Raw genomic sequence first — 27,110 nt, 5'->3', positions numbered from 1 at the left:
AGAAGTTGCAGCGAGACATAGATAGAATGCAAGACTGGGCGGAGAAGTGGCAGATGGACTTCAACCCGGATAAGTGTGTGGTGATCCATTTTGGCAGATCCAATGGGATGAAGCAGCAGTATAATATGAAGGGTACCATTCTTAGCAGTGTAGGGGATCAGAAGGACCTTGGGGTCCGGGTCCATAGGACTCTTAAATCGGCCTCGCAGGTGGAGGATGCGGTTAAGAAGGCGTACGGCGTACTGGCCTTCATCAATCGAGGGATTGAGTTTAGGAGTCGGGAGATAATGCTGCAGCTTTATAGGACCCTGGTTAGACCCCACTTGGAGTACTGCGCGCAGTTCTGGTCACCTCATTACAGGAAAGATGTTGAAGCCATTGAAAGGGTGCAGAGGAGATTTACAAGGATGTTGCCTGGATTGGGGGGCATGCCTTATGAGGATAGGTTGAGGGAGCTTGGTCTCTTCTCCCTGGAGAGACGAAGGATGAGAGGTGACTTGATAGAGGTTTACAAGATGTTGAGAGGTCTGGATAGGGTAGACTCTCAGAGACTATTTCCAAGGGCTGAAATGGTTGCTACGAGAGGACACAGGTTTAAGGTGCTGGGGGGTAGGTACAGAGGAGATGTCAGGGGTAAGTTTTTCACTCAGAGGGTGGTGGGTGAGTGGAATCGGCTGACGTCGGTGGTGGTGGAGGCAAACTCGTTGGGGTCTTTTAAGAGACTTCTGGATGAGTACATGGGATTTAATGGGATTGAGGGCTATAGATAGGCCTCGAGGTGGGGATGTGATCGGCGCAACTTGTGGGCCGAAGGGCCTGTTTGTGCTGTGGCTTTCTATGTTCTATGTTCTATCCCCCTTTTCCCCATAACTCTTCAACCCATTACCAATTAAAAATCTGTCTAACTCCTCCTTAAATTTACTCACTGTCCCAGCATCCACTGCACTTTGGGGGAGCGAATTCCACAGATTCACAACCCTTTGGGAGAAGTAGTTTCTCCTCAACTCTGTTTTAAATTTACGACACCTTATCCTAAGACTATGATCTCTCATCCTAGAATGCCCCACAAGAGGAAGCATCTGCTCCACGTCTACTTTATCCATACCTTTTATCATTGAAATCATAGAAACCCTACAGTACAGAAAGAGGCCATTCGGCCCATCGAGTCTGCACCGACCACAATCCCCACCCAGGCCCAACCTCCATATCCCTACAGATTTACCCACTAATCCCTCTAACCTACGCATCTCAGGACTCTAAGGGGCAATTTTTTAGCATGGCCAATCAACCTCACCCGCACATCTTTGGACTGTGGGAGGAAACCGGAGCACGTGGAGGAAACCCACGCAGACACGAGGAGAATGTGCAAACTCCACACAGACAGTGACCCGAGCCGGGAATCGAACCCAGGTCCCTGGAGCTGTGAAGCAGCAGTGCTAACCACTGTGCTACCGTGCTGCCCTTGTATACCTCAATTTGATCTCCCCTCATTCTTCTAAATTGCCACTGGTGTGTGTTGGAAAGATATATATGTTATGTTCTGAACGCACCTCGCTTTATAGAAGTTTGGAGAATGGTTTCATTACAATTTGCTGGAGCAATATGTTGTGGAAGGATAAAGCTGGTTTAGAACTTGTATTGTGCAATGAGATGGGGTTAATTAGTGATGTCATCATAAAAGATCCACTGGGAAATAGTGATCATAATACAATTGAATTCCACATTAAGTTTGAGAACTGCATACTCCAATCTCCAAACAAGAATCTTAAAGCCAAATACAGAGATCTGAGGGGAGAACTGGCTACGGTTAATTCAGGAAATAGACTCTCTACCTCAGAGGGTTCTGGATGTATACAGTGACGGCTGTGATAGACAGACCTTTGGTCCCTCAGGGAATCAAAGAATATGGGGGGGCGGGTGGGAAAATGGAGTGGAAGCTGAAACTCAGCCAGGATCATGTTAAATGGAGAAGCAGCATCACTGGGCTGAATGGCCCTCTCCTGCTCCTATTTTTATATTCTTAACCCTTGGGTTAGAAATTTCCAAAGATTTGCCACCGTCTGAGTGAAGAAATTGATCTTAACTATCATAGAAATCATAGAAACCCTACAGTGCAGAAGGAGGCCATTCGGCCCATCGAGTCTGCACTGACCACAATCCCACCCAGGCCCTACCCCCACATATTTTACCCGCTAATCCCTCTAACCTACACATCCCAGGAGTCTAAGGGGCAATTTTTTAACCTGGCCAATCAACCTAACCCGCACATCTTTGGACTGTGGGAGGAAACCGGAGCACCCGGAGGAAACCCACGCAGACACGAGGAGAATGTGCAAACTCCACACAGACAGTGACCCGAGCCAGGAATCGAAACCGGGACCCTGGAGCTGTGAGGCAGCAGTGCTAACCACTGTACTACCGTGCCGCCCTATAATAAGAACAAAGAAAGCTGCAAAAACTTGATGAAAGACCATCGATCTGAAACATGGGTTGGGATTTTCTGACCCCGCCATGGTGGGATCCGCCACGGAGGATGTGACGTCCCAGCCAAAAGACCATTGACCTTCGGTGGAACTGCGCAATCCCGGCGGTCCATTCACACTGCTTCTCTCCACAGATGCTGCCTGACCTGCTGAGATTTTCCACTTTTCTTTGCACTTATTTCAGATTGCCAGCATATACAGTATGTTGCTTTCAAGCTCATTCCGTTCGGTGATAGATCCAGTCGCAGATGATGCTCTCCTAAGGAAGGGTGAGCAGGAATCCACCGAGGGTTTGGGTCCATTCTTAAAGTTTTTGAGACTTATTCTAACCCGAAGCAAACTTTAGTCATCAAATGAGCGCAGTTTAACCAGCGGTTGCAAGAACCTGCAGAATTGGTTGAATTATTTCTAATGACCCAATATCGCCTAGCTAGTCCTTGTGGATATGGGACAAGCTAAATCGTGATTGAATAGTTATGGATGTCTCGGATTAAAAAAGACTCATTGGCTTTCTGCAGACCAAAGATGATCTTACTTTGGATCAGGCATTTCAGTATGTGAGCCAGGCCAAGCTTAGAACATGAATCCATAGAATGGGTAGCACCACGGACAGCAACCCCACCTACAAGAAAGCTTGCCAAGCCAGATGAAATGGCTTTTTAAAAAGTTTATTCATAGGTGGAACATCGGCATCGCTGGCTGGCCAACATTTGTTGCCCATCCTTGGTTGCCCTTGAATTGAGTAGCTTGCTAGTCCGTTTCAGAGAACAGTTGAGAGTTAGCCACATTGCTGTGGCTCTGGAGTCACATGTAGGCCAGGTAAGGGCCAAGGTCCTATGGTCCAAGGATAAATAATATTCAACGTGATGATGTTGCTATTTCAATTTTTTGGTTCTTTTCCCTTTAAGGCCTCAAATCTTAGATGTTGAAATAAAGATGAAGTCTCTGGTGTCCATCTCTGGGCACTGTGAGATATCTGATAAGATTATTAATAATTTTTGGGCAGCACCTGCTCTCTGTGAGATCCTACACTGGATCCCATCCCTTGAGGAGGTTGCAGAGAAATGTTCCTGTTTTTATCTCAAATGTATTTGCCCCTCTTGTGTTTGGGGCAGGGTGGACGATTGGGGGTGAAGATTAAAGGGAGGAGGATCTGAAGAGAAAATGTTTAGCTCTGATGCTCCAGTGGTCATGAATGTGGGGTTGGCTTGTTTTTTTTTATTCATACGTGGGACATGGGCATCGCTGGCTGGGCCAGCATTTATTGCCCATCCCTAGTTGCCCTTGAACTGAGTGGCTTGCTAGGCTATTTCAGAGGGCAGTTGAGAGTCAACCACATTGCTGTGGCTCTGGAGTCACATGTAGGCCAGACCAGGTAAGGGTGCCAGATTTCCTTCCCTAAAGGACATTAGTGAACCAGATGGGTTTTTCCGACAATTGACAATGGTTTCATGGTCATCAGTAAATTCTTAATTCCAGATTTTTTTTAAAAATTGCATTTAAATTCCACTATCCGCTGTGCTGGGATTCGAACCCAGAACATTGGCTAAGTTTCTGGATTAATAGTCTAGCGACAATACCACTTGGCCATTGCCTCCCCATTGCTGGCAGCCATTTTGAGATACTTGTGTTGTGGCATGGAAAGCCAGCATAAACCACCCAGCAAGGGGTGCAGATTGCATCCAGTGTGAGAAAAATTTCAAACGTTTCTGCAAATCCAACAATTTTAATTGAAGATGACGACAAGAAAGAAATTACAGATTTCCGAGAGAAACTAGGGATTCTTAATCCAGACTATTGGTTAGTTACAGTCCATGTTCATGACTTCGGCACTTCTTTTAATGTGGGACTGCCCCGTGGTTGTTTGGGAACTCCTTGTTTGGGGAGCTCCAAACATAATCCAGCAGCCAACAGGGGAGCCAACATGCTCTAGTGGTACTATCATAAGACTATTAATCCAGAAACGCAGCGAATGACCTGGGTTCGAATCCTGCCACAGCAGATGGTGGAATTTGAATCCAATAAAAAGTATCTAATTAAGAATCTACTGATGGCCATGAAAGCATTGTCAATTGTTGGAAAAACCCATCTGGTTCACAAATGTCCTTAAGGGAAGGAAATCTGCCATCCTTACCTGGTCTGGCCTGGCCTACACATGACTCCAGAGCCATAGCCACGTGACTCTCAACTGCCCTCGGGTAATTAGGAATGGGCAATAAATGCTGACCAGCCAGCGACGCCCACGTCCCACGGGTGGATTAAAAAAAACTACACTCAATAACTTGGAGTCAACCATGCATCAATGGCACTCAATAGTTTTCAGTGAGGTTTTCTAGAACTCGGGGACTATTGTTTAAAAGTAAGGGATTGCCCATTTAAGACAGAGATGAGTAAAAAATATTTCTTTCAGAAGGTTGACCTTGGAATTCTCTTCCTCAAAAGGTGTATCGGGCAGAGTCCTTGAATATTTTTAAGGTAGAGTTAAATAAGATTATTGATAACGGAGGTCGTGAAAGGTTTACAGGGGTTGACAGGAATGTGGGGCTGAGGTTAAAATTAGATCAGCCATTGATCTAAGGGGCCGAGTGGCCTACTCTTGCTCCTAATTCATATGCTCATGTATTTGAGTCCATTAGATGCTCAATCAATGGATTTTTAGGTACGTAGAGAATAAAGGACACAGGGATAGTGTGCATAAGTGGAGTTGTGGTAGAAAGTCAGCCATGATCTTATTGAGCGGTGGAGTAGGCTTGAGGAGCCAAGTGGCCTACTCCTCCTTTGCCTTATGGTCTCAGGTTCTTAAGGAAATCTCTTTGAGCCAAGCAGATGGTGTAAGCATGGTGTTCACAATACATTTCTTATCCTCCCCATGGAAGGTTGTAGAAAAAATAAGGCTGAGTGGGAGCAAGATCACGTTCCTGGTTGTCGATGGGACTGCCTATGAAGATGCAAAAATGAAGAATCTGAATATTGCGGAGCTTATAAAGTCCGACACCCAGACCCTGTGTGCCAAACCACGATTGTGTTATGTGGAAAAAGGCCCAAATGGATTTGGTTTTGAGTTGTGTCATTCTGAAGGTAATTTTCTCCCAAGATTTTCTCTTTGCATCGATTTCTTCCTTTCTCTTGCTGGGAGGTGCAGGGACTTACAGATGCTGGAGTCAGCACTGATCTGCGCATTTACTCACCCAGCCCTTAGCTGGGCCCTGGGTGGAATTCCATGAAAATATTGGCACGGGGCTAGGCCCAGAGTCCTGACTTTGTGCTCTGCTGACCGGTGCTTTGGACATCTCCCTGTGACTGGAAGCTGACAATTAGCGATTATCAACTGGCACCAGAAGGCGAAGAGTGGTGTTTTAACTTAAGACGCGGGTGTAAGTTGGGCAACATGGAACTGGACACTTGTTTACTGTTCATTTATTTCAATGGAGATAACATTTGGAAAATAAGGAGAGTAATAAAAACAATAATTTATAAGCATATAAATAGTAAAAAAAATGTGGTAAATGGAGGAGCGAGCTGATTAGAGACCATGACTGGAATTTTACCACCACGCCCCCCGCTAGAATCGGGGTGGGCGCGGCTCACAGAACGGAATTCTCTGTTGGCCTCGGGCGGGATTTTATGAGCCTCGCCCAAGCGAGGTCACAAAATACCGGCCCATAAAAGGGATTGAGGCATGAAGGCAGCGGTCATGGGTGAGGTCCTGAATGAGTATTTGATTCTGATTTGATTTATTATTGTCACATGTATTAGTATAAAGTGAAAAGTATTGTTTCTTGCGCGCTATACAGACAAAGCATACCCTTCATACAGAAAGAAAACAAGAGAGTGCAAAATGTAGTGTTACAGTCATAGCTCGGGTGTAGAGAAAGATCAACTTAATATGAGATAGGTCCATTCAAAAGTCTGATGGCAGCAGGGAAGAAGCTGTTTTTGAGTCAGTTGGTACGTGATCTCAGACCTTTGCAGTTTTTTTCCCAATGGAAGAAGGTGGAAGTGAGTATGTCCGGGGTACGTGGGGTCCTTGATTATGCTGGCTGCTTTTCCAAGGCAGCGTAAAGTGTAGATGGAATCAATGGATGGTTTGTACCTGTCTTTAAGCAAGGAAGAAGATGCTGCCAAAGTCATAGAGAAGGAGGAGGAAGTTGAGACACTGGGTGAGCTAAAGAGGTGGTATTAGAAAGACTTACTTATTGGGACTAGCTAAGTAACAGAAGTACAGCACGGATAGGATGGGCTGAATGACCTCCTTCTCTTCTGCAGCCATTTTATAATTCTAAAGAAAGTACAATTTGATATTGTCCACTTCATACCACTGCCCAATGTTAAAATTAACAATTTAAAAGATGATGAACTTGTATTTGTTTTTGGATGAATTAGGTGCTAAGGCTCCTTTTACACTGAGTATCCAATCTGAGGGACCTGCAGAGAAAAGTGGAGTGCAGTCAGATGACAGACTCATTGAAGTTAATGGAGTCAATGTGGATAATTCTACCTATCTACAAGTCAAAAGAGAGGTAAGGAGCCTCGACGAAACCCTCACATTCATTTGTCTCGTTGGTCACCAGTGATTGTATGATGCAGCTTACAAACTGTATCCATTGTGGGAAATGGGGGAAGACCCAGCCTCTTCCCAAAAAACACCATGGGATTCAAATTTCTACTCATGGCTCCGTGGGTAGCACTCAGAGGGTCATGATCTTAAGTTCCACTTAGTGTCATAGGCCCTGATTTTACCGGCACGCTTGCCCCGAAATCGGGGCGGGCGAGGCCCACAGAACACCATTCTCCATTGGCCTCAGGCGCGATCTTATGAACCTCGGGTGGGCGTGCCAGTAAAATTCCAGCCATAGATTCATAGAAGTTTACAGCATGGAAATGGGCATTTTGGCCCAACTTATTCATGCCGCCCAGTTTTTACCACTAAGCTAGTCCCAATTGTCTGCATTTGGCCCATTTCCCTCTATACCCGTCTTACCCATGTAACTGTCTAAATGTTTTGTAAAAGACAAAATTGTACCCGCCTCTACTACTACCTCTGGCAGCTTGTTCCAGACACTCACCACCCTCTGAGTGAAAAACCTGCCCCTCTGGACCCGTTTGTATCTCTCCCCTCTCACCTTAAACCTATGCCCTCTAGTTTTAGACTCCCCTACCTTTGGGAAAAGATGTTGACTATCCACCTTATCTATGCCCCTCATTATTTTATAGAGCTCTATAAGATCACCCCTCAGCCCCCTACGCTCCAGAGAAAAAATTCCCAATCTATCCAGCCTCTCCTTATAACTCAAACCATCAAGCATCCTAGTAAATCTTTTCTCCACTTCAAAGACTTGAGCACCTAATCTACGTTGAAACTGCAGAGCAGCACTGAGGGAGTGCTGCACTGTCAGAGGTGCAGTCTTCCAAATGAAACTTTAAACCGAGGTCCTGCCTGCCTTCTCAGGTGGTTGCCAATAATCTCGTAGGGTCATCCGAAGAAAAGCAAGGAAATGAAATGAAGGTGTAAGACGTAAATCCCGTTGTGACAACTGTGTGTAATTATTGATCACCTTTTGCTTCTGTGTCTGAGCACAAATCTGGAAATTGGAAACACCTCCCTACCCTCCCACTTCATAACTTCTCATCAATCAAATTGAATGGTTCAGCATTAGGTGCTCCAGTTGCACAATGTCTTGGAAAGTCTCCCCACTTATTGCTTTGAGGCTATAGAGGCTAGAAATGATGATGATTCTAGATATCAGGAATCTAAGTTGTGGGAAAGTTTGAGGAAATTGAGCTTGTTCTCTAGGCAAAGGGGAGACTTCGAACTGACCTCCTTAAACTTCTGAACAATAATAAGTGATGTCACAATGTCAGCAATCACTGTTTGCCAATTGGTTCACTAATATCCTGTCGTGGAGGTCTTGTTGTACTGTGTTAATGTACCTGCCTCTGGACCAGAGCTCTGGGTTCAAGTCCCACTCCAGGATGTGATGGCCACAGAAGGTGCATTTATAATGTGGACAAACAGATTGATGTCAACCTGTAAATCCTTCTGATAAGGCAGGGGGTGAGAGTGCTCCCAGTCAGCCAAACTGCAGAAGGCAACACAAAATACTTTGTCAAGCATAATCGTGGACCAATCCAAAGGAAACCCATGATCACCAATGGAGAAATGTCCTTTGGGAAAGGAAATCTGTTCTTACGCAGTTTGTCATCCATGCGGCTCCAGACCCTTGGCAATGTACTGACTCTTAACTGCCCCCTTGAACTATATTCAAGAAGTTGGCCCATCATCACTTTCTCAAGGGCAATTTAGCTTTAGGCAATAAATGGTGGAGTTGCCAGCAACATCCACACCCCTGAATGAATGAAAAATATGTGAATGAGTTCAAAAGTTTTAAAATTTAAAAAATGCTTTTACTCCATTCTTGAAGTTACAAAGCCAGTGTGCTGAATGGATAGGGCAAATCCAAATCCATCTCTTTGCTTGCTCCAAAAAAACAAATTTAAATTGAATCCAATTCATGGTCTCCACAAGAGACCCAAACAAGATCCAATCTGACAAAATAAGACGTCTTGGGCTTGATCCGATGACGCTTGATTTTAGACAAAAGTCCGAGAAGTGATAAAAAGTTACATCCAACCTCAAGAAAACCCACTAGCAATACAAATGTGTGGACTTCTCCATTTCCTACATAAGCCATCTTTAATACCTTTCTGAGTGAGGCCGGATTTATGGGCAGATTTTGCTGTTGGTCTGTGGTCACCAGAAACTGGATTATCAGTGCCCAAATCCGGAAAAACATCACAGCTACACAGCAACATTTTCATGTCATCAATTCAGGAGTGCTAACCAACTGCACCGCCCCCAGTCCCAAACTGCAAATGTTCTTTATGCCATTTCACCGCACTTTTAATGATACTTTTAGAAGGTAGGTCATAGAAGTGAAGTCAGACGCTACTTTTGCATCCACTTTCGCACCTTCTGTGAGATAAGTTACCAGAGAAAGCACTGAATGGATAATATTAGTGGGTTGAGGGAGCACTTAGTCACATCTCTAGAAAGAGAAGGGGTTGAGGGATATGCCGGTGGATAAATGGGATCGAAATCAATCAAAAATGGTTCAGTTTTTTGCTTTTATTCCTCCTCTTAAGAAACATTGTTATGGCCAACCACATCAAACAGAAGTAATTTTGCAACTGAAATGGAATAAACATACCTCACACATACTGATTAGAAAATTATTATGGTTACAGTACTTGATGCCAAGAGGGTCAGTGACTTTAATTTGTCATTTTAACCTTGATAAAGCAGCCAATCTCGAAAGCAGCTGGCTGAGTTAAGGGCTAGATTTAGTCAACGGGATCTATGCTGGCTCCCAGAGACAAGTGAGAAAATGGGTAAACAAAGACATTAAAATGAACACATAGAAGTCACAATGAAGAATGTACCACAAAATATTTAACTTGGATTGTGCCGACTAATATAAGCCATGCTCCTGTTTGCCAATAGATTAAAGAATCTGGGGACACAGTAACTTTACTGGTGGCTGACCAGAAGACAGATGCTTACTATAGAGACAAAGGCATCAGGATCATTCCAGCCATGGCCTGCTTCAAGCACTTGCCATTCAAGCCGAGAAAGCTTTACTTGATGAAAGGCAGCTGTGGCTACGGATTCTTGTTGAAAACCGAGAAAACAATTTCAGGGACATACGGTAAGGGTCTGATTGTAGACAGGAAACCATCAATGAAGACGCAACTTTGGCTGACTTAGTTGAATTTCACCAATTTCTCCCTCTGCCTCCATACTCTCCCCTCTTTCGGTTTTACCTTTGTTCCCCAACATTCATCCACCAATCCTTATTTGAGGAATTACCTTACTCCCTGTTCTGTAAGCAAATGCTAAAGGGAAGCACTCCACAATCAGAGCACAATCTTCGAATTAGAGCTAGGCTATTTAGGAATGAAATCAGGAAAGTCTTCTCTTACTCAAGGGGGAGTGGAGATCTGGAACTGTCTCCTTCCACAACGATGGCGGATGCTGAAATTTTCAAGATTGAGATTGATAGATTATTGTTGGGTGACAGTAAGTCTCCTAAACTTTTCTCGCACTCTTAGTGGAGTACTGCACAGGTTAAATATCAAGTAAAACTGTCTCAATATCTCCACATAAACAATCCCTTCGTAATAGTGTTGAACTTAAAAATTAAAAATAGCTGGGCCAATATTTGGGGCGGGTGTTTACGACCTCGCTCGGGTGAGATCGTAAAATCCTGCCCGAGGCCAACAGAGATTTCCGTTCTGCGGGCCTCAGCCGCCCCAATTCCAGGGCGGGCGGGGTGGTAAAATTCCAGCCATAGTTTTTCAAATTACTTGCATGCATTTTATAGTAAATTGATAATTAAATATACTGTGGTTTTTTTTTAACAGACACAGGTTGATTGGACTCACATTGTTTGAAATGGTTTGAGGTCCCTTTCACGTTCCATTCAATAGAAAGAATGAGAAGTACATTTTCTGGCCTGATCCTAAACTGAGAAGAGTTTCCTCAACAGCAGAAATGTGAACCTTCCATAGCGGCCATTCTGCATGATCTCGCCAATTCAAACAATCCCTACAGTGCAGAAGGAGGCCATTCGGTCCATCAACTCTGCACTGACTCTGACAGAGTTTCTCACTCCGCCATCCTATTCCCATAACCCCACAGATTCATCATGGCTAATCCCCCTAACCTACACATCTTGGGACACTAAAGGGCAATTTAGCATGACCAATCCACCTAACTTGCACATCTTTGGAATGTGGGAGGAAACTGGAGCACCCGGGCGAAACCCACGCAAACACGGGGAGAACGTGCAGACTCCGCATCGACACCCGAGGCTGGAATTGAGCCCGGGTCTCTGGCGCTGTGAGGCAGCTGTGCCCATGTGCTATCCTAAAGTAATGTCCTCAGTTTAGTAGCTGCCATCTGACATGGAAGCAATCCCTGGCAAATGACTCACAGTGCATTCCATATCTGGACGTTTTCCTTGCCTTATATCTGGGCCTATTGTAGACTTATCAAAAGAATCTGAGTGCTGTGATTAATCAACAACTTCATTATCGTTGCACTATTGAGAGGAGATGGTGACATAGTGGTAACATCACTCGACTAGTAACCTTTGGGGACCTGGGTTCAAATCTCATCACAATCAACCGGTGGAATTTCAATTCAATTCATGAAAAAAAAGTACTGATTGTGAAACTATCATTGGTTGTCGTCGGGTTCACTGATGTCCATTAGGGAAGGAAATTTGCCATCCTTTCCTGATTAGGCCAACCAACATACGCAGTTGATTCTGAAATGTCCTCTGAAATGGCCTAGCAAGCCATTCATTATGGGAAATTGGGGGTGGACAACAAGTGCTGGTCTTGCCAGAAATACCCACATCCTTTGAAAAAAATTATTTTACAAGTGGCTCTACCAGGAATGTAGAAGGTGAACTATATGGACCTTAGTCTTTTTTCATGTTGTAGTTCCTATGTCCCTACTTGCAAGTAACCTTTGTGAGCAAAATTATTGGAAATTGCCCAAAGCTTCGTTGTGGACCTCTGGTGACCATCATTTTAAGAAGTTTAACAACACCAGGTTAAAGTCCAACAGGTTTATTTGGTAGCAAAAGCCACACAAGCTTTCGAGGCTCTGAGCCCCTTCTTCAGGTGAGTGGGAATTCTGTTCACAAACAGAACTTATAAGACACAGACTCAATTTACATGAGTTCTGTTTGTGAACAGAATTCCCACTCACCTGAAGAAGGGGCTCAGAGCCTCGAAAGCTTGTGTGGCTTTTGCTACCAAATAAACCTGTTGGACTTTAACCTGGTGTTGTTAAACTTCTTACTGTGTTTACCCCAGTCCAACGCCGGCATCTCCACATCATGACGACCATCATTTTGTCATGGAAACTACACCTGGGCTGACTTGTTTTCCAGGTCAGTATTTGTGGGAAGTGGATGCTGGAAGTCCGGCGGAGAAATGTGGAATGAAGGAAGGAGACCGTCTTCTGGTTGTAAACAAAGAGAACATTGAGGGACAGCAGCACGATGTTGTGGTGAGGAAGATCAGGAAGGGCGGGAATCAAACTACCCTCACAGTCATCAGCTCTGAAGGAGATAAACTTTTCACATCTGTGAGTATTTCCCCTCATGGCTTGTTTTCATACCTTTCACCACTCACTTAAAGTTTAAAGTTTTTAAAAAAAGTTTATTTATTAGTGTCACAAGTAGACTTATGTTAATATTGCAATGAAGTTACTGTGAAAATTCCCTAGTCGCCACAACTCCAGCGCCTGTTCGGGTACACTGAGGGAGAATTTAGCACGGCCAATGCACCCAACCAGCACGTCTTTGGACTGTGGGAGGAAACCCGGAGCACCTGGGGGAAAACCCACACAGACATGGGGAGAACGTACAAACTCCACACAGACAGTGACTCAAGCCGGGATTTGAACCCAGGTCCTTGATGTTGTGAGGCAGCAGTGCTGACCACTGTGCCACTGTGCCACCCCATTTTACCGACTGAGAGAGAGGTGTCACTTCTTATTCTCTACTGTGTATAAAAGGAACATTTTAAAGCAAAGATGAGAGAACTAAACTTTCTATCCTGATAATACATGATCTGTAAAGAGAAACTATGACTATACCGCAGATAGAGATTCCACCCTGGCAAGGTGGGAAACATTGAGGAAGCTTCACTCAGCGTCTAACCGACACTGTACCTACCCTGAATGAATCTGATGGAACAATGTAGAATCATAGAATTCCTACAGTGCAAAAGGAGGCCATTCGGCCCATCGAGCCTGCACCAACAACAATCCCATCCAGCCCTTATCCCCGTAACCCCATGTACTTATCCCACTAATCACCTTAACCTACACATCTTGGGAACTAAGGGACAATTTAGCATGGCCAATCCACCTAACCCGCACATCTTTGGACTGTGGGAGGAAACTGGAGCATCCGGAGGAAACCCACGCAGACACGAGGAGAATGTGCAAACTCCACACAGACAGTCACCCAAGGCCGGAATTGAATTCGGGTCTCTGGTACTGTGAGGCAGCAGTGCAAACCACTGAGCCACCGTGCCGCACGTAGAGAGAGCTTTACTCTTTACACGCTGTGAGATGTATCTGGACGAGTTCATTTTAAGGCAGAACCACTCTCCTCATCAAAATGTTAAATTTTGAAGGAGTGAAAAGACGATAGAGGAATGGCAGTGTTGGATTGCAAAATAATACTAAAATGTTTTTCCCCTGTAGTGCAGGAATATCAAGACAACTGTCCGTTAGCATTGCACAAAGGTGAAAGGTCACCTAGGGTGAGGGTTGACCTCAGCCCTGTCGGCAAAGTGAAAGGTCATGTGAAAGCCAAGATGCTGCACATTGAAATGCAGAGAGAAAATGAAGAGGAGGGAGGAGCTGAATAAGCATAGGAACAAGAGGAGGCCATTCAGCCCCTCGATCCTATTCCAACATTCAATGAGATGATGGCTAGAACATAGAACATAGAACAGTACAGCACAGAACAGGCCCTTTGGCCCACGATGTTGTGCCGAGCTTTATCTGAAACCAAGATCAAGCTATCCCACTCCCTATCATCCTGGTGTGCTCCATGTGCCTATCCAATAACCGCTTAAATGTTCCTAAAGTGTCTGACTCCACTATCACTGCAGGCAGTCCATTCCACACCCCAACCACTCTCTGCGTAAAGAACCTACCTCTGATATCCTTCCTATATCTCCCACCACGAACCCTATAGTTATGCCCCCTTGTAATAGCTCCATCCACCCGAGGAAATAGTCTTTGAACGTTCACTCTATCTATCCCCTTCATCATTTTATAAACCTCTATTAAGTCTCCCCTCAGCCTCCTCCGCTCCAGAGAGAACAGCCCTAGCTCCCTCAACCTTTCCTCATAAGACCTACCCTCCAAACCAGGCAGCATCCTGGTAAATCTCCTCTGCACTCTTTCCAGCGCTTCCACATCCTTCTTATAGTGAGGTGACCAGAACTGCACACAATATTCCAAATGTGGTCTCACCAAGGTCCTGTACAGTTGCAGCATAACCCCACGGCTCTTAAACTCCAACCCCCTGTTAATAAAAGCTAACACAGTATAGGCCTTCTTCACAGATCTATCCACTTGAGTGGCTAATCTGTGATCTAATTCCGCACACGGCCAAAAAAAACTCCATCCCCTGTTGGAAAATGTTAAAAATTTTTGGATCTCAGGCAGAAAAAGAATATACAAGATTTCCAGGTGGGCAAAGACCAGCTGATCATTCAGACCTGCTCCAGGCCATGGTAGCTAGAGCATTGTGATTGAACACTAACCATGTTCCCACCGCTTTCCCTTCCTCTTCCCCCAAACCACGCACCCCCCACTCGCTTCCCCACATTGACACAGCACCAGGGACTCGGGTTCAATTCCATCTTGGGTCACTGTCTCTGTGGAGTTTGCACATTCTCCCTGAGGAGGAATTTCTTCAGCCAGAGGGTGGTGAATCTGTGGAACTCTTTGCCGTAGAAGGCTGTGGAGGGCAGGTCATTGAGTGCCTTTGAGACAGAGATAGATAGGTTCTTGATTAATAAGGGGATCGGGGTTATGGGAAAAAGGCAGGAGAATGGGGATGAGAAAAATATCAGCCATGATTGAATGGCGGAGCAGACTCGATGGGCCCATTGGCCTAATTCTGCTCCTATGTCTTATGGTCGTATGGTGTCTGCGTGGGTTTCCTCCGGGTGCTCCAGTTTCCTCCCATACTCCAAAGGTGGATTGGCCATGCTAAATTGCCCTTTCGTGTCCCAAGATGTGTAGACTAGATGGATTAGCCATGTTAAATGTGGGGGGGTTACAGGGATAGGGCGGGCTTGGGTAAGATAATCTGTCGGTATAGACTCAATGGGCCGAATGGCCTCCTCTGCACTGTAAGGATTCTATGGTTCTTTCTTCCCTCCAGGATGCACTCAGTCACTTTACCAATAGCTACACCTAGCATGTTGTCAATTTGGGCAACAAAATCTTTTTAAATCACGTAAAAATCATACTTCCAAGCGAAATGAATGTTATTGAGTACTCGGCAATTGAAGAGCACCATTTGAGCTGACAGATGCTTTAATTTGTTCAACACAGTTGGGCTTGTCTCCTTTAATTTGTGTGGAAGAGGATGATGTTGAAGAACAAATGGAATTGAAAGAGACGACAGAGAGATGTCCGTCACCTCAGCAAGCTTGCCCTCCTCCGTGCTGCCTTACAACTCAACAAGCAACTGGTCCCAAACCCAGGCTTTGCCACCTGGTGAAGGGTTCCTCAGGGTATGGATTCCAAATTTACAGCATCACAGATGAGCCAGGAATTTATATCCAAGAGGTTAGTTCTCCTTTTGCAGATAAAATCAGACTGGAGTTCGAGCTTAAAAGTGAAATACTGCAGGCGCTGCAAATCTGAAATTTTTTAAAAATGCTAGAAAGTTGGCATGGTAGCATTTGTGGAGAGAGAAAAACAGAGCTGATGTTTCAAGTCCGTGTGACTCTTCTTCCGAGCTGGAGTTATATGCCACCAAGGGTGGCACGGTAGCACAGTGGTTAGCAATGGGTTCGATTCCTGGCTCGGGTCACTGTCTGTGCAGAGTCTACACGTTCTCCCCGTGTCTGTGTGGGTTTCCTCCGGGTGCTCTGGTTTCCTCCCACAGTCTGAAAGATGTGCTGGTTAGTTGCATTGGCCATGCTAAATTCTCCCCCAGTGTACCCAAACAGGCACCGGAATGTGGCGACTAGGGCATTTTTGCAGTAACTTCATTGCAGTGTTAATGTAAGCCTACTTGTGACACTAATAAATAAACTTAAACTTAAACTATATGGGAGCTTTAGCTTCACTGGTGAATAGAGTTGTTCAGTCCCACGCTTACAAAAACACTTGTCAATAGAAATGACTAAGGATGTTCACATCACTGGCAAGGCCAGCATTTATTGCCCATCCTTAATTGTCCTTTGTGAAGGTGGTGGTGAGCTCCCTTCTTGAATCGCTGCAGTCCGTGTGGTGACGATGTTCCCTTGTTCATTGGAAAGTATCAGGGTTTTGTCTCAATGATGATAAAGGAATGTCCAAAATTCTGCTACCCGCATCCTATTCATTTGTGGGACATGGGCGTCGCTGGCTGGCCACCATTTATTGCCCATCCCTAGTTGCCCTTGGAGGGCAGGTGAGAGTCAACACATTGCTGTGGCTCTGGAGTCACATGTAGGCCAGACCAGGTAAGGACGGCAGATTTCCTTCCCTAAAGGACAATAGTGAACCAGATGGGTTTTTCCAACAATTGACAATGGTTTCATGGTCATCAGTAGATTCTTAATTCCAGACATTTTTATTGAATTCAAATTCCACTATCTGCTGTGGCGTGATTCGAGCCCAGGTTCCCTGGACATTAGCTCAGTTTCTGGATTAATAGTCTAGCAATAATACCATTAGGCCATCCCCTCCCCATAAGTAGTTCCATTCATCTACCATCCCAATGCTCACTGATCTACATTGGCTCCTAGTCCAGCAACAGTTAAATTTTAAATTTCTCACCCTTTTTTTCAAATTTCTTCATGGCCTCGGTCCTCCCTATCTCTGTAAACTCCTTCAGCTATACACCCCTTTGAGACCTCCACGTTCCTCCAATTTCCACTTCTTGCGAATCCCAGATTTGCTTCATCCCACCAGCCATGCCTTCACCTGCTGATCGAGGTCTTCAGCTTTGGATTTGCCCCAGTTCCCTCTCTCTCCTCCTTTAAGATGCTCATTAAAATCTACTAACTTAACTAAACTGTTGGTCAAATGTTCTGATGTCCTGGGGGCGGCACTGTGGCACAGTGGCTACTGGAACATGCAAACTCCACACTGTCACCCGAGGCTGGAATTGAACCCAGGTCCCTGGCGCTGTGAGGCAGCAATGCAAAGCGGCATGGTTGCACAGTGGTTAGCACTGCTGCCTCACAGCGCCAGGGACTCAGGTTCAATTCCGGCTTGGGTCACTGTTTGTGTGGAATCTGCACATTCTCCCCGTGTCTCCCATAGTTTCCTCCCATAGTCCAAAATCCGTGCTGGTTAGGGTGCATTGACCAAGCTAAATACTCCCTCAGTGTACCTGAACAGGCGCCTGAATGTGGCGACTAGGGGATTTTCAAATAATTTCATTGCAGTGTTACTGTAAGCCTCCTTGTGACTGATAAATAAACTTTACAAAACTTTTAATTTTAAAATGTTCTTCCATTGCAGAGTGTCAAAATTCTGTTTGATAATCACGCCTGTAAAAATCACTCCTGTAAAGCACTTTGGGACATCTTATTGTTTTTTAAGGTGCTATATAAATGCAATGTCTTGTTGTTGGGTGACTTCTCACCCTGTGATGATCCTTTTTGCAGGTTGTGTCTGCTGATGTTGGATACAAAGCAGGAATCAGGGATGGTGACATGGTGATTGAGGTAAATGGAATAAATATTGAGAAGTTGAGTTACGAGGATGTTCTTGTGAAGATAAAGGAAAATAAGCTTGAAGTGACTCTTCTTGTCATGAACAAGAAGGAATATTGGCACTGCAAGGATAACGACATCCCAATCAGCACAGGAACAGCCAGCGAAGACAATAAAACCAGCAACATTGGAAACACAGAGAAAGGGATTGTCTCCAGCAATGACACCAGGAAAAATAACATTATTGAAAAAGACATTAATGCTTATCTTGTTAACAATGTAACTCCAACAAGCCCATTTCCATCGGAAAGTCTGTTTCAGTGAACAATCATCAGAATCCTGGGGAGAACATCACTACTCTCAGTGCCAAGAAATCTTCTACATCTTCCACAAATTTCCCGCCTTGCCAATCTGCTTACTAAATTATTTTGATTTTCATTCCTGATGGAGGGCATTTTGCTGAAGCTACGTTTATTGATCTGAACATTCCAAGAAACTCTCTCCTCCTATTCTAAACCAGCCAGAGAGACTGGAAAGGAGAACTCGTTGCACTTTATTAACCCCCGGGATTATTGAGATTGGAAGGAGGCTGGGTAGTGCTGACCAGTCAGTGTTGACGCGATGAAAATCACTTTGCTGTTTTAGATTTCCAAAACGCCCTCCGTCAAAGGATCTCACGCCATCACATTTCAAACTCAAGGTTTTATATATTTCTTTAAACTATCCACAGATAGCCTGGGAGAAAGATTAGCACTATGGTTCTCAAGATTGTTTGTACACCTGCGGAATGATGATTCTTGAGAACAAAATGTTCTGATTAGCATCCGATGGAACAAACAGGTGTTCAGTGTTCAGGATCCTGTTGCTCCGCTCTTTGCCTGGTTGTTGGGGAGTGACCAGTGCCGTGGTGCCCTCCGATTTGCTGCTCTCTGGTGCGACATCCCTACTGCCAATCCATAGAATCCCCACAGTGCAGAAGAAGGCCATTCAGCCCATCGAACCTACACTGACAACAATCCCATCCAGACCCTATCCCCATAACGCCAGACACTAAGGGGCAATTTAGCATGGTCAATCAACCTAACCCACACATCTTTGGAGTGTGGAAGGAAACTGGAGCACCTGGGAGAAACCCATGCAGACACGGGGAGAATGTGCAAACTCCACACAGTCACCTGAGGTCGGAATTGAACCCGGGTCCCTGGCGCTGTGAGGCAGGACTGCTAAGGCGGCATGGTGACACAGTGGTTAGCCCTGCAGCCTCACAGTGCCAGGGACTCGGGTTCAATTCCCGGCTGGGGTCACTGTCTGTGTGGAGTCTGCCCGTTCTCCCTGTGTCTGTCTGGCTTTCCTCCGGGTGCTCCAGTTTCCCCCCACAGTCCAAAAGACGTGCTGATTATTTGCATTGGCCGTGCTAAATTCTCCCTCAGTGTACCCGAACAGGCGCCGGAGTGTGGCGACTCGGGGATTTTCACAGTAACTTCATTGCAGTGTTAATGTAAGCCTACTTGTGACACTAATGAATAAACTTTAAACTCACTACTGTGCCACCGAGCCGTCGAGCTTCAATCCTGCCAGCAAAGTCCAAATTATCATGTGGGGAGGGCAGCTGTGTGTGTGTCCTGGATCATTTTAACAGTGGATCAACATTCTTTGATACCAAGTACTCCAAATGCAAACTGTAAATTATTCAACAATGCGTATTGACCATTTTACATCTCATATGATTATACTGGCCAGTATTAGCCAAACCACTACCAAAATGTGGGAGAGGAGAATGTTAAATTGCTGGTCCCTGGCATGTTTATGATTATGGGAATTTGAAGTTTTTTTGAAACGTTTATCTATTAGTTACAAGTAAGGCTTACATTAACACTGCAATGAAGTTACTGTGAAATTCCCCAAGTCACCACACTCCGGCGCCTGTACGGGTCAATGCACCTAACCAGCACGTTATTCGGACTGTGGAAGGAAACCGGAGCACCCAGAGGAAACCCACGCAGACATGGGGAGAATGTGCAAATTCCACACAGACAGTGACCCAAGCCGGGAATCAAACCCAGGTCCCTGGTGCTGTGAAGCAGCAGTGCCAACCACTGTGCCACCGTGCCGTCCCAGATGGAGGCCATTCTGCTCATCATATCTGTGCTGGTTCTTTACAAGAGCCATACAAAGTGGTCCCCACAGCCCCACGCTGTCCAACTAGAACTAGAGGGCACAGCCTCAAAATAAAAGGGGGTCAGTTTAGGACAGAGTTGAGGAGGAACTTCTTCCCTCAGAGGGTGGTGAATCTCTGGAATTCTCTGCCCTCTGAAGTGGTGGAGGCTACCTCGTTGAATATGTTTAAATCACGGATAGATGGATTCCTGATCGGTAAGGGAATTAGGGGTTATGGGGATCAGGCGGGTAAGTGGAACTGATCCACTTCAGATCAGCCATGATCTTATTGAATGGCGGGGCAGGCTCGAGAGGCTAGATGGCCTACTCCTGCTCCTATTTCTTATGTTCTTATGTTCTTAACCCTCACTGACTGTCTGTTAACAGAACAGGAATGACAAAACACTCACTTATGAAAGTAAAATACTGCACTAAGGTTGTAAAAGACACAGCACATCAACCAGCGTCGAGATTTTCCAGCCGGTCGCGCCCCAAAACCGGAAAATCCCGTCCAAAGTCAACAGACCTTTGCATTCCCCCCACCCCTCCCCCCCCCCCGCCCCCACACGCCAAATTGTTTCCGTGGTGGGCGGGACAGGAAAATTCTCCCCCCCGCCCCATGTCTCTGAAAAGGTGGTATCCAGACTGAAGTCACAAGACCAATAACAGCACGTCACTTTGAAGACTGTTGTTATTAAGAAATTGTATAATATTTCAATAAAAGGTTTAAAGTTTTAAAAATATATATTTTGGACCAAGCTCATTTGTATGTTAAAATTATGAGGAATACTTACCAACACTGGTACCCAGGGTTTAGTTATCTGAGAGGTGTATTGAGTAATTACAAGACTAATTTATCGTACAGTTTAGGCTTTTCCCAAACACGTTTAATTTGACAGCAGATGCAAGTTTGCAGCAGTCTGTATTGAAACAATTCTGCATCTATATGCACCTCTGTACATTTGATTTGATTTATTATTGTCACATGTATTAACATGCAATGAAAAGTATTGTTTCTTGCGCGCTATACAGACAAAACATACCATAAGTGGCAACAGGTGGAGAAGGTGATGAAGAAGGCATATGGTATGCTTGCCTTTATAGGACGGGGTATAGAGTATAAAAGCTGGAGTCTGATAATGCAGCTGTATAGAACGCTGGTTAGGCCACATTTGGAGTACTGCGTCCAGTTCTGGTCGCCGCACTACCAGAAGGACGTGGAGGCGTTAGAGAGAGTGCAGAGAAGGTTTACCAGGATGTTGCCTGGTTTGGAGGGTCTTAGCTATGAGGAGAGATTGGGTAAACTGGGGTTGTTCTCCCTGGAAAGACGGAGAATGAGGGGAGATCTAATAGAGGTGTACAAGATTATGAAGGGGATAGATAGAGTGAACAGTGGGAAGCTTTTTCCCAGATCAGAAGTGACGATCACGAGGGGTCATGGGCTCAAGGTGAGAGGGGCGAAGTATAACTCAGATATTAGAGGGATGTTTTTTACACAGAGGGTGGTGGGAGCCTGGAATGCGCTGCCAAGTAGGGTGGTGGAGGCAGACACGCTGGCATCGTTTAAGACTTACCTGGATAGTCACGTGAGCAGCCTGGGAATGGAGGGATACCAAACGATTGGTCTAGTTGGACCAAGGAGCGGCACAGGCTTGGAGGGCCGAAGGGCCTGTTTCCTGTGCTGTACTGTTCTTTGTTCTTTATAGAGAAGGAAACGAGAGTGTGCAGAATGTAATGTTACATTCATAGTTAGGGTGTAGCGAAAGATCAACTTAATGCAAGGTAAGTCCATTCAAAAGTCTGACAGCAGCAGGGAACCTGGGTTAGCACAGCCTGATCCAACAGTTAGTTGATCCTGAATTGCAGAAAATCTTTGACTTAAGGACATGTGGTATTAGTACTGTATTCCTCTGTCACTTTAATAGGCAGGAACATACCACCATTATTCACAGGCTAAATTTGTTGTCCAGATGTTTTTACACATAAAAAAGTACACAGAAGCAGAAAGATTTGGTGCAATGTTCAGATATACTTTACACAAACTGGAAAAGTTTAAAAACAATATGTGTCTATAATTAACACAACTTTTGTCAGCTAGTCCTGAAAAGAAGGCTTTGTTCGTATGTTAGCACAGCGGTTGTCATAGAATCCCTACAGTGCAGAAAGGGGCCATTTGGCCCATCAGGTTTGCACCAACTCTCCGACAGAGCACCTTACCCAGGTCTGCCCCCCTACCCTGTCCCTGTAACCCCAAGCATTTAGCCTGCTAATCCCCTTAACCTATACATCTTGGGACATTCAGCATGGCCAATCCCACCTAACCTGCACGCCTTTGGACTGTGGGAGGACATCGGAGCACCCGGAGGAAACCCACACAGGCACGGGGAGAATGTGCAAACTCCGCACAGACTGTCACCCAAGGCTGGAGGTGTTGGGAGTGGGCTGTCTGAGAAGGTGTAAACATCAATACTTGGACACATTTTTCCTGAACTATCAACACACAATTGGCAGTGATGTGGGTCTGATATCTGACACCTGATATCTGCTGGTAATTATATTCCCAATCATCAAGAATTCACAGAAGATGGCTTCTCTATTGCACAATATATGGGTCAGTAATTTGACCAGGCAGACGTAAATTGAGACAATAAATAAAGTGATTGCAATGAATTAACATAATTGCAATAAGGATACAATAAACACCCAAGACATGAAATTAAATAAGTCTTTTATTCTGTGTATCAATAACAATACTCCGAAGTGCGCACATGTTGTGGAAGGTCTCCAGAATACTTGTGGACATCCTGTATTTCATCACCAGGGCGACCAGGACAAGAAAGACAGTAAGATACAGAGATCCCAAATAATTTGAGGACAAATTTTAACTTTGAGTAAGTTGACAAGCTCTGATTGCTCTTGAGCCTGGCGCACAAATTGGCCACGCGTTTACTAACTGCTACAGAGACAATGGTCGAGTGGTATTATTGCTAGACTTAATCAAGCAACTCAGCTAATGTTCTGGGGACCAGGGTTCGAATCCCACCACGGCAGATGGTGGATATTTGAATTCAATAAAAAATATCTGGAATTAAGAATCTACTGATGACCATGAAACTATTGACTTTGAAGCCCTTTCAAAAGATTTCTCTTGGATATGTGTGATTATTTGAATTTTTTAAAGAAATAGTCTAATTTTAAGAGCATCAATTTCTGGGAATTGCCGTTAGGAAGGCTTCGAAATGTTGCAAACGTTAATTTTTTTAAGTTGGAGTGACATAATTCAAAACACGACAAACACATGAATGGGAGGGAATAGAGGGATATGGTCTCCTGAAGGGTAGGAGGTTTTGCTCACATGGGCAGCATGGTCGGTGCAGGCTTGGAGGGCCAAAGGGCCTGTTCCTGTGCTGTAATTTTCTTTGTTCATTGTTAATTGTTGCAAAAAACTCATCTGGTTCACTTTAGGAAAGGAACTCTGCCTTCTTTCTCTGGTCTAGCCTACCTGTGACTCCAGAGCCACAGCAATGTGGTTGACTCTCAACTGCCCTCAGGTACCTAGGGATGGGCAATAAATGCTGGCCAGCCAGCGACGCCCATGTCCCACGAATGAATTTTTTAAAAAACTAAGGAGTTGTTCGTGTGAGCATATCTACATATACATGCTTTCTTTTAACCTTTCAAGAATAGTGATGGAAGGATTTCTGAGCTGATTGTTAGCCCGTTGAACCACATTGAAAGCTCCTACCGTGGCCAACGAATCTTGGTGTTGGCCTCGAACCCGGAGATTCTGGTCCAGAGATAGGGACGCTACCACTGTGCCACACGGCCTGCTAGAACTAAGGAGTCAGAGTTCTGGCCTTGGAGGGGGTCCAGAGGAGATTCACGAGAATGATCCCAGGAATGAAAAGCTTGATGGATGAGAAGCATTTGAGGACTCTGGGTCAGTACTTGATGGAGTTTAGAAGAATGAGGGGGGGAACTCATTGAAACTTACAGAATACTGAAAGGCCTGGATAGAATGGACGTGGAGAGGATGTTTCCATTAGTCGGAGAGACTAGGATTCGAGGGCACAGCCTCAGAGTAAAGGGACGACCTTTTAAAACTGAGATGAGGAGGAATTTCTTCAGCCAGAGAGTGGTGAATCTGTGGAACTTTTTGCCGCAGAAGGCTGTGGAGGCCAGATCATTGAGTGTCTTTAAGACAGAGATAGATAGGTTCTTGATTAATAAGGGGATCAGGGGTTATGGGGAAAAGGCAGGAGAATGGGGATGAGAAAAATATCAGCCATGATTGAATGGTGGAGCAGACTCGATGGGCCGAATGGCCTAATTCTGCTCCTATATCTGATGGTTCTTTTTCCTCATTGGCCTTTGGCTTATTTTGCCGATGGTTTTAACCCCTTGCCCTCGTGCTCTCGATCCTGTCACCGGTTATTCACTCTGTCCAGACGCTCAGGATTTTGAAAGCACCCTCCCTTCCCCGCTTAGGGCCCCGAGGAAACTGCTCCCCAAATTCTCCAATCCACCTTCACTCCTGCTGGGCTTTTCCAGAACTTTCTGTGTTTGGGGAGCTCAGTCTGGGTTGTTGTTGTAAATCTGATGGGGGCGGGGCCTCAGTGAGGGGGGGTTCAGCCTGGGAAGGATGTGGGAAGGATGTGCGCAGGCGCGTGACGGAAAAGGGGCGGGGCGACGCTGAAGGCGGGGCAAGGAAAAGAGCGGGGAGAGGAAAGAGCGGGGTAACGGTGTGGGCGGGGCGAGGAGAGGGGGCGGGGTAACGGTGTGGGTGGGCCGAGGAGAGGGGCGGGGTAACGGTGTGGGCGGGGCGTGAAGAGGGGCGGGGTAACGGAATGGGCGGGGCGAGGAGAGGGGGAGTGGAGGCGAGGTAACGGTATGGGCGGAGCGAGGATAGGGGCGGGGGTAACGGCGTGGGCGGGGCGAGGAAAAGTGGGAGGAAAACGTTCTGGGCGGGGCAACGATGTGGGCGGGGCGAGCATAGGGTCGGGGTAACGGCGTGCGTTGGCGAAAGGGACGTGGTTTCGGCGTGGGGGAGGAGCCAGGAGGCGGGCTTGAGGCCAGTCGGACGCAAGGTGGAAAGGCGCATGCGCACTGACGCACACTGGCTGGGTTGGGAGCGCGCGCCCGCACTGACGTACGCCGGTTGGCGGGGGCGCGTACGCACGCAGGGAGCTCAGGCCTCCCGCACGGACGGACAGTCGGAGCCCAGGTAAGGGCGGCTCGAGCGGGGGCTGTTTCCCCCTCCCCCCAAAACAATCAGTAACCAGCAGGTAACCATCGGCCCAGAGCCGCCTGTCTGTCCAGGTGGCTGTTCCTGTCAGTGAGCGGGTAAACCCCCTCCCCTCTCCCCCTGGCTGTCCTTCCAGCTGGCTGCCTGGCCTGCCTTCCCCATCCCTGGGCCTGGCCTGCCTTCCCCATCCCCTGGGCCTGGGCTGCCTTCCCCATCCCCTGGGCCTGGGCTGCCTTCCCCATCCCCTGGGCTGCCTTCCCCATCCCTGGGCCTGGCCTGCCTTCCCCATCCCCTGGGCCTGGGCTGCCTTCCCCATCCCCTGGGCCTGGGCTGCCTTCCCCATCCCCTGGGCTGCCTTCCCCATCCCCTGGGCCTGGGCTGCCTTCCCCATCCCCTGGGCCTGGGCTGCCTTCCCCATCCCCTGGGCCTGGGCTGCCTTCCCCATCCCTGGGCCTGGGCTGCCTTCCCCATCCCTGGGCCTGGGCTGCCTTTCACACTCCCTCCTCTGCATCAGTCATCTATTTCAGCAGCTAATCCCTCTGTCTGTTGTTCCTGTTCTGTTCCTCCCCATCCTGAGGTTGGAGTTGATCCCGTTTATTCATGTGTCTTTGTTGTAATCTGGTGGATATTTACTGTGAATATTTGGTATTTTTTTAAAGAGTTTTCTCTGCTGACTATTACGAGGCCCCAGGATTGCAGGCAGCTTTATTTCCCTCTGAGTTAGTTGGCTGGACACCAGGCTCCTTTTGCAGCTAATTCTTTTTTTTCCCCCTAATCATTTTCTGTATTAGATGCAGAGCAATATATATATATATTGTCTGAAGATTTCCCTTTAAGTCTCCTCCCCTCTGTCCTCTCACCTGTTTGTCACAGTCAGAAGTCTCACAACACCAGGTTAAAGGTGTTGAAGGTGCTGAAATAAATGACTGTCACCTGATGAAGGATCAGCACTCTGAAAGCTTGTGATTCCAAATAAAGCTGTTGGACTTTAACCTGTTGTTGTGAGACTTTTTACTGTGCCCACCCCAGTCCAACGCCGGTATCTCCACAATCTGTCAGGTTGGCTTTTGGTGCCTGAAGACTGAAGGAGTACAGCTCACTGATCTCCCGACGTGTGTTTGTGCTAACGGGCGACAGTTTTTTTTATCGGCAGTTCTTTGCAATAGGCTTTTGAAGACCTTTGTGGTCATTGTGATTGAGGATTTTTACTGCATGGTAAAGAGTTTTCCTGATGCTTCCCCAAGAATCCTGCTTTGTTTAACCACCCTTGCTCACAATGAGGCAGAATATGTTGACATCCTGGGGGTTACTATTGACCAGAAACCGAGAGGAAGGAGGGTGGTTATTGGATTGTGAGGGGTGATAAGGTAAATTGGGCATATTTTTGATTTAATTTATTATTGTCACATGTATTAGCATACAGTGAAAAGTATTGTTTCTTGTGCGCTATACAGACAAAGCATACTGTTCATAGAGCAGGAAACAAGAGAGTGTAGAATGAAGTGTTACAGTCATAGCTAGGGTGTAGAGAAAGATCAACTTAATGCGAGGTAGGTCCATTCAAAAGTCTGATGGCAGCGTGGAAGAAGCTGCTCTTGAGTCGGTTGGTACATGACCTCAGACTTTTATATCTCTTTCCCGATGGAAAAGAGGATATCCGGGATGCATGTGGTCCTTAATTATGCTGGCTGCTTTGCTGAGGCAGCGGGAAGTGTAGACAGAGTCAATGGATGGGAGGCTGGTTT

At 46.1% G+C, this 27,110-nt stretch overlaps 2 protein-coding genes across 3 annotated transcripts in view; both read left to right on the top strand.

Annotated features, from left to right (window-relative positions):
- LOC144479969 (Na(+)/H(+) exchange regulatory cofactor NHE-RF3-like) overlaps positions 1-18,504 on the top strand; it is a 72,969-nt gene extending 54,465 nt beyond the window's left edge. The window contains exons 5-10 of the mRNA XM_078199101.1: positions 5,360-5,561; positions 6,867-7,003; positions 9,985-10,189; positions 12,446-12,642; positions 15,643-15,879; positions 17,916-18,504. Of these exons, the coding sequence (XP_078055227.1) occupies positions 5,360-5,561; positions 6,867-7,003; positions 9,985-10,189; positions 12,446-12,642; positions 15,643-15,879; positions 17,916-18,287 (1,350 nt within the window). The 3' untranslated portion in view covers positions 18,288-18,504. The remainder of the gene's footprint in view (positions 1-5,359; positions 5,562-6,866; positions 7,004-9,984; positions 10,190-12,445; positions 12,643-15,642; positions 15,880-17,915) is intronic.
- Positions 18,505-25,271: 6,767 nt separating this feature from the next.
- The window catches only part of ube4a (ubiquitination factor E4A (UFD2 homolog, yeast)), a 52,895-nt gene continuing 51,056 nt past the window's right edge, over positions 25,272-27,110 (top strand). The window contains exon 1 of one of the 2 annotated variants that reach the window (XM_078199049.1): positions 25,272-25,344. The gene's annotated coding sequence lies outside the window, so the exon portion shown is untranslated. Of the gene's footprint in view, positions 25,406-27,110 lie in introns of both variants that reach the window. The other variant, XM_078199051.1, reaches the window with a different exon arrangement.

The sequence above is a fragment of the Mustelus asterias genome, chromosome 27 (genome assembly GCF_964213995.1).
Source record: "Mustelus asterias chromosome 27, sMusAst1.hap1.1, whole genome shotgun sequence".
NCBI classification, from domain to species: domain Eukaryota; kingdom Metazoa; phylum Chordata; class Chondrichthyes; order Carcharhiniformes; family Triakidae; genus Mustelus; species Mustelus asterias.
The sequence above is the reverse complement of the archived record's forward strand: the minus strand, read 5'-3'. Positions and strand labels throughout refer to the sequence as shown.